Source organism: Hyaloscypha bicolor (genome assembly GCF_002865645.1).
Source record: "Hyaloscypha bicolor E unplaced genomic scaffold K444scaffold_87, whole genome shotgun sequence".
NCBI lineage: Eukaryota > Fungi > Ascomycota > Leotiomycetes > Helotiales > Hyaloscyphaceae > Hyaloscypha > Hyaloscypha bicolor.
Genome location: NW_020194589.1, coordinates 1815217 through 1823716, shown reverse-complemented (window position 1 = coordinate 1823716; position 8500 = coordinate 1815217). Strand labels below are relative to the sequence as shown.

Genomic DNA, 8500 nt, shown 5'->3' with positions numbered 1-8500 from the left:
TTACTATCCATCAGAAACATGGGTGGCTAGCCATTGGTCTAATTACAGTCAAATCTGGCCAACCTCCTTATCTCAACACTTCTTTCTCCTCTCTCCTTGCAGGTCCACGGCCATTAATGCGGCCAATAGACTCGAATCCTATACCGCAATGAATCGCAGTTCCTGCTGATTTCAAACCCCCCATATCCTCTCGTGTGTATTTGTTTATTTATTATTATTTCGTGTCTGGTCCGATCGATCGGAGAGTAGGGAGTGTCGTTTGCTCTTGCTACTTCGGTCGAGTGACCTTAGGTCTTATTCGTTTGGGGATCGCGAGAAGCCGACCAGCGTCATGGCTCGTGTCTGAAAATGAACTGCTCCAAGATGGTCAGTATTGGTCTGGATAACGTACAAGGAGGCAGATGGGCCCTTACCAGCTTACACTAGTTCGTGAGGCTGTCGTATCGTTGGAGGAGCACATCGTCTCTGGAACGCCCGTCGCTTCATTTGTTATATACCGCTATATTGATTTCACCAAATCAAAGTAGCTTCCAGCCTCATCTCGTCGTTGGGAGGGGCCATCGTGCAGGAGGCGGTCGTGAAACCATTATCAACTCTGGGCCGAGGGCCGCTTAGTAGTGGGCTTTTGAAAAAGATTACAAAGTTCTGTCAAGGGTGCCTGCTGTCATGCCCTCGGCAAAATCCTAGTCAGCTACTGCCTGTTTGATAGCAAAGCACTTAGCCTTGTAAACATTATCCAGATCGTCATGTTTATACTTTTCCTACCTTCATAGATCGACATCGAAGCCAGCTTGTATTCGGCCAGGCTACGTAACGACTCGCAACCCCGCCTGGATACAACGGCTCTCTGCGGACACCGTGCGATAGCAATGCGTTAATTTTCCGTCCCATGCAGTACCTACCACTACACGCTACTCAGCGCAAAGACTCCGATTCAATCCAAACATTCTTCGCAGCGGCCCCGGAACCGGCTCTACGCTATGGGGCCAAGCAAACAAGTCAAATAGAGATCTCGCAAGACGGATCTTGCAAAAAGGCTTAAAAACGTATGGGAATAGAGCTTGGAGACCCATAATAAGGAGGTTCTAAAGAAGGCATATTCCCTCAGACCCCTTATTATTATCCGCTAACCGCAGTACAGTACGGTTTGGACTATGCAACGACCAAAACGGAGCCTTTAATAATAACAAGCACTGACTGGGATTGGAAGGATTTGCCTAATATCCCTGGGATAGTACCGTACCTGATATTTCTATATGGGGGGAGCTTTTCATACGAGGACCAGGTGGAAATAGATAAAAGCCTCGAGATATACGATTGTCCTATAGGCGCCTCAAAGATCTGTCTTAGAGATACTGGTAGAGTGCTCGTTATATATCAAGCTAAAGATTCAAGGACAGGGGTTTAATAGCATAGTCATTTGTATTTAATTTGGATTGAGCTCTAACCAACCCTAGCCTGAGAAATCAAAGTCATCTGCAGATATTAGTAGCATATCTGAACTAGTACTAAAATATTTACTATTATTAAAGATAGCCAAATCCTCCTGTTATTATAGAGCTTCTGCGCGCGGTAGTATTTCAGTACTTGACTGGAGAGGGGGTAGTGGCTTTTTGGAGGGTTGTATATCCGTCTGAGGTATACTATCTGGAAGCCTATCGGGTATTATAGAAGTAGCTACTAAATAGTTAGCCATATTGCAACGAGATATGCATTCTGAATTGAGTACTTGATCGTACTCTCTTACGCTTCTCCTTTATTACACCATAGCAATAAAGCCGAGGGAGGGACTCCGTTGGATCGAACTCGGCTAGGCACATTAGTCATAGAAAGTCTGCTAGGGGAAAAGAAGGTAAAAGTACTTTTAGACGTGTTATAGTCATTAATCCATCCTGCAATACCCGCATTTATCTTTTCTTTTCCATACTTTTTTGCGAGTTCGGCTATTATTTCTATTAATAGTACACCTATTATAGAGAAAATAGCGGTATGATCCTTGGTACCTAAGTGAAGTACGAGAAGTCTATTAATACCTCCATTCGTAAAAGATGGATTCAATATCGTACTCTTCGTATTATTAATTATAGTAGCCTCGGACTATCTCCACAATCTGGCCCTTTGGAAGCCAATAACATTTCGTCTTATTTAGTCCCTTACGAATATCAGAGATGATTTCATATAGTATGAGCAGGTCCTGAAGCTCCTTGAGATTACGTTCCAATTTCGATTTTTGCTCTGGCGAAGCGTTATGAAATGCATATAGGAGTAGACGTTTGGTCTCGGTAGTATGGTTACATGTATCTTTGATCTTAGCCTCTAATAAGCTTATTAATTGCAGCTGTACTAATGTCATGCTTTTATAGAGTTGAATACGTGATAAAATGAGCCGCAATTCGTGATAGACGACTTCAAAAAGATTTGAATACTTCAAAAAGGTTTGAATACTTCAAAAAAGTTGGAACCCTTTAAAAAAGTTGGAACACTTCAAGCGTAATAGATAATTCAAGCGTAATAGAATGTACTAGGCGTGAGCCACTTGATTGGCTCCTAGGGATCCCTAATCCACCTCTACTAGTTTGCCTTTCTACGGAACGCGCTCTCAAGCTCTAGGGAGCACCTTAAAAGTCCGTAGGTGGAAGGGATATAAATCTGTGAGTCCCGTTTAATTAATCCTTTATCTTGACTTCTTCTTATACTATACTATACAAATTACTATCAAGAATGTCTGGTTCAGGAGGGTACTATAAGTACCGCTGCAAGTACTAGCTGACCTATAACTATCTAAACTGGGTATGGGTAAACAATGCACTATATACTTATTGCCTAGTAATATTTCTTTCTTTACCCCTCTTCCTTATTACTTACTTTCTATAGGCGAATAATAGGGATAATAATTCCCAGGACTTAGAAGGAAGATCGAAACTCTAATATATTTGATCCAGGTAAGTACTAGTAACGAGCCCGTCTTCCTAATAGAAACTTAATTGGCCCAGGAAGAATTCCGCCTCTAAAGCCTAATATAATAAGAGCTTTCCAGAAAATAAAGAAGAAGTAGGGATTAGAGAATTAATAGTTTTTAACTCTTAATTCCCTTTAACTAGAGTAATTCATATATTTAGGTAATCTATAGTAGTTTATTAGAAAATATAGGTATAATAAATTAATATAACTAAAGTATAAAGTATAAAAGTTCAAATAAATATAGGTAAATTACTAGTATAACTAATATCTTTTCCTAGCTCTAGTTATATAAAGTATTTGACTAATACTTATACTAAATATATTTCTCTAAATAGATATATTCTCTCTTTATATACTATAACCTTTTCAGAAATTATACTTGTATTTTTTGAGATACGAAAGTTAGTATATTATAAGATCCTAGTTAATTAGCCTTTAATAATATAGTAGAATGAGAGTGAACTAACTATTATATTTCCCTAGTAAGAGTAGTTCTGTATTTCTTATATTCTTTGGCTCTCGAAATATTATTAAATTTATAAGAAGTATTCGGGTATGTTTCCTAATTAATAAGTTCGGGTACTAAAGACTAACTCATAATAAAGTTTTTGGTATAGGCTATTCTGGAATAATAAATATTAGAGTTTAGGTAAATAGAAATAGAACTAAAAAGACTTTAAGAGACTTATAATTTGGAATTCTTATTTTTGAATTATTAGAATAGACCCTACTATATTTATATAGGCTATTGCCTCTTTTATAAGACTATAAGCTATTCTCTAATTAGTTCTCTAGTACTTTTTTTTCTTATTAATATAACTTGATTCTATAGTATTCTTTAATAAATTATAGTACGAGCCATTTATTAGCTTGCCCTATAAGATAACTAGGCGGGGTTAATGCCCTGCTTATAAATACTCTTTCCTATAGACTTTAGTAAATTATAATATACTAAGCTCCTAAGAACTATTAATAGTAATCCTATAACCTATTCTATAGGCCAAAACTATAGAATCTGCCGGCTATTCCCTAAGCCATAGCCTCTTAAGTAAGCTTAGTCTAGCTATTATAATTTAGAAAGCAGAATTATCTAGTTAGTCTATTATATATTATCTGGCAGGTATAATAACTTATATTAGTTACCGAATTTGGAAAGGGCTCTAGTAATAGTAAAGTATAATACCCTATACTTCTTTTAATTCTCGGTTATATAATTTAATTAGCTAGGAAACTCGGTAAAATATAGTTATATAAATTTTTATTCTATAATATTATAGCTTTCCTTTCTTTACTTGATTTTCTTCTTATATTATTATTTCTTTTAACTAGCTTAGTTAGGTAAATTTTGGTTATAACTAATTATATATCCTATAAGAAGTACTAGTTTTCTTTTAGAATAATAAATTTAGTATATTTTAGTACTTATTTAGATATATACTTATCTAATATAAATAGCTAATTCCGAATAATAAGATAATACTACTAATTAGTACTTCTATATATTGCCTTATTTTAGACTACTAGATATTAGGCTTCTTGAAAGTATATAAATAAGTTATTATAATAAATTCTTTAAATATAATTATTAGCTAGGAAAATAGAGAAAATATTTTTTATTTTTATAAATAAGTAAAAGAAAATCTTTTATTACTAGATTACTATATAAGAGTAATATCTTGGCTATAATTTGAAGTATTAGAACTAATATATTTTATAAGATAAAGGCTTAGTATAAAGAATTAGAAGCCAAGAGTAATATTATCTGATTTATAAAAAGAAATATTTCTTATATTTCCTTTCTAGAGGTTATATATTCTTGAATTAATTATAATTAGAATAGGTTCTTTCTTATCCTAAAGCAGGTTAGTAAATAAATATTATAAGATACCTGGCCTTAATTTTCTTTCCCTTAATAGTTATAAATTACTAGTTAGATTATAAAGTACTACTTTAAGTTTACTGGAATTATATTACTTATATTTAAAAGTATTATTTATTATAGTATATTTGAACTATTTTTAATACTAGCTACTAAATATTCCTATTTATTATAGAAGCCTAGATCTCTAGGGCTCTTTTCTTTTATAGACTTTAACTCTTATCTTTTATAATAATTAACTAAGTATTATCTTAATATTAGACCTTACTTATACTACTATTATACTAATCTTAGACTAAGTAATATTATGATTTCAGAAAAAAGTAATATAAAGGGAATCCTAAATTAGAAATCTATAGGGTTCTATCTAAAATACTAGATTATATTAAAACCTATACTTAGTACTAGTTTCTTTCTTAGCTCTATAAAAGAAATAAAGAGGGAGGTATAATATAATCTTCTGAGAAATATATTAAAGAAAGAAGGTTTCGAACTAGTAATCTTTTTATAGCTCTTGAGCCTAAAAGCAAAAGTATATATAACTTATTTTTGGTTTATAATAATAATTACTTTTGCTTATATTTCTAATAGCTATATTTATAATATAATATATTATTTTTTATTACCTTATTATTATTTGCCTAGCTAATATCTATTACCTAATCTCTTATATTTTAAGCTATTATATATCTACCTATATAATAAAGCCTACTTATCTCTAGGCCAAATTATATTCTAGTATATATATATAGTAGCCAGGGTCTTGCCTCAGAACTTCTTAAAAATCTAGAGCCAAGTCTTACTTTTCTTTCTATATACTAGTAAGTATTACTTCTCTAAGTTTAACTAGTAAATATACTTGCTTATATTTAAATAGCTTTATTTGGCCTTATAAGAATCTCTATTATTTAAGTTATTATTATTACTATTATTTAATAGTTTAACCTTCTCTAATATAGGAGCCCTAATACTAATAAAATAATTAGCTACTCTACTAGTTTAAGAATAACTGGCTCCTATATAAGGTCGCTTTTTGAATTTTATTAAATAGTATATCCGGATAGATCCTTTACTCTAGTAAAAGAGTTTAGTAAAAATATATTCCTATAAATAGCCTTTATTCTATATCTGGGCTAGCTTTATATTATTTTCTATTTATAAAACCCTGTTTTTTTTTTAGCTTTAATAATACTTAATATATCTGAGAATATTTAGTAATATTATAATTAATATCTAATATATTAGGATTAATTAGTAAGTAAAGATATTTCGAGATTAATAATAGTTTGAACTCAAGATTATATATTATATTATCTCTAATTCTAGTATATTTAAGGAAGCCTTAGAAGAGCTATTTCTAATACTTAGTAACTAGGGCCGCCTCTAATACTATAAGCGGGCTTTAAGAGGCTTATAAGGTATAATAGCGGCTATTATTAATAAAGGTTAACGGGTATTTATAATTAATCTGAGATTATATATTATTAGTCTTAGGTATAGTAGTTAATAATATTATAAGAAGGCTATACTATTTAATATAAAGCTTTGGGATATTTCTGTAAGAGGTAATTAGAGTTATAGCAGGTATTAGGTGTGGCTTTTATTACTTTATAAGTTATAGGTTCTCGTTACTTATATTATAAGTATTATAATTATTATTAGTATTTATAAAATAGTTAGTATTATTACTAATCTCTATATATATATCTTAGTATTCTCGCTTTCGTATTATAGGCTTACTCTTTAGTACCGGGTTAGCTAAGGCAAAAAAGCCTTAAGAGATTTATAATATATAGTTATATTTGTCTCTAATTAGAGTTACTAAATATCTGAGAAGAATATTATACTATACTTTATTTAAGAAATAGAAAGAAGATACTATTCGAGATATATTCTATTAATAAACTATTTCTTAAGATTTCTAAAATAGGGCATTTAGTTATCTTTAAGCTTAGTAACTAATATAGGGCTAAGCAAGATTCTTAATTAATCTCTAGTAATTCAGGTATAATTATTAAGACTAAATATATTAACTAGATACTCGAAAACTTTTTGGCCTTTATACTAGCTAGAGTATATCTTATAAACTCGAATATATAAAGCTAAGTCTTAAGAGCTTAGTATATAAGATATTAATATTTATATATTATTTTTATTAAACTAAGAATCTGACCTGTTTGGATATTTCCTCTATATAACTCGGTATTAAGTTATTTTTATTTAGTATTTAGGAAGCTACTAAGCTCATATATTATATAGTCGAAAACAGTACTCGTTATTTCCGTTAATCTCAAGTTATATAGATAGTAGATTTTTAGTAGCTTTCTTGTCTTTAGGATTATCTAGGTTAATAACGTTAACCAAGTCTTACTAATTACTTCTAACTAGCTGCCCGAGCTCTACCTCCTATACTATAAGCTCTTCCCGTTACTATACTACTATTACTTTCCCTTTTACTCTTACCTGAGTTTCCCGCTACTCCTACTTAAGGTCCTGAGCTAGGGTACTATATTAAGAAGCATCTCGTAGCTTATCTAGTCTATTACCGGTAGTTCTACTATATTCTTAATTCTAGATCTCATTCTATAATATATTAACCGAGCGGGAATTTAAGAGGGTAATTAGGCCAGCTAATAATAACTTTACTAGTTACTTTTCTAAAGCTAGCCCGAGTTCTTTCTCTAGTTCCGCGGTATCCTTATTAGTCTATCCCTTATTATTACTATTAAAAGACTTGGGGAGGAAGTAGAGTATAGACTACTCTAGTATACTTCAAATAATACTACTAATATCTTACTAACTAGTCTAATCTTAATATAATACAGAGAATTAGGGGCTAGTCTGGGGTTAAGCTTATACGGGAATAGAAAGGCTACTATCCTGCTTCTGGGGCCTAAGTCCTAGTACTAGCTTCTTAATAAAGCGGCCCTTATTATATTATAAACCGGATATATTAATAGACTCAGTTAGTATAGAGGCGAGTTCTAATATTATAAAGGTATTATATAGACTTGTATCCTAATTAATAAGCCTAGTATTAATATTACTAGAAATGCCTTTAGTTCTTTCTCTAACTATTTTATCTAGGTTATTATTATTAAGGATTACTAGTTAATCTATATATAATTAGTAGAGTACTCCTGAGTATAGAGGACAGATAATACACCTATCTTGACTATTATCTTACTATTTACCTAGCCCGAATTATATTTGGTTAACTTATAGTATAGCTCTTTAAAGAGCTAGCTATTCTAGATACTAAAGAATAGGCCCAGTTTTCATGGCCTTAGTTAAGATCTTCGGATATAGAGTAGCCCGAAAGAGCTCTTCGGGAAATAGAGAATTATTATCTAATTTATTATTATTATTAGTAAGAGTATACTTATAATCTAGATTAGATAGGTTAGAATAATTTTATTTTTAGTATAGCTTTTCTATATATCTTTAGGTCTTACTACTATATTTCTATCTACCTTAATTTGATTTAAATAGAGAGAAGCTACTATAGGTCTATATAATTTCTGGCTATTACTAGTATTAAGTAAGCTAATTAAATAGCTGGATTTAGAAGGCTAGAGAGTATTATTATTATAGAATAGCGGGTTTAATAAGAGAAATATAAATTAATTAAATTATATATTCCTAAGGATAGCTATTATA

At 31.3% G+C, this 8500-nt stretch overlaps 1 protein-coding gene across 1 annotated transcript; it reads right to left on the bottom strand.

Annotated features, from left to right (window-relative positions):
* Positions 1–1443: 1443 nt before the first annotated feature.
* Positions 1444–2353, bottom strand: K444DRAFT_630531 (uncharacterized protein; the record flags this gene model as incomplete). The annotated part of the gene is made up of 5 exons (XM_024883226.1): positions 1444–1476; positions 1522–1655; positions 1748–1810; positions 1863–1943; positions 2158–2353. The coding sequence occupies 5 exons, from the start codon at positions 2351–2353 to the stop codon at positions 1444–1446; spliced, it is 507 nt and encodes a 168-aa protein (XP_024735771.1).
* Positions 2354–8500: the final 6147 nt, after the last annotated feature.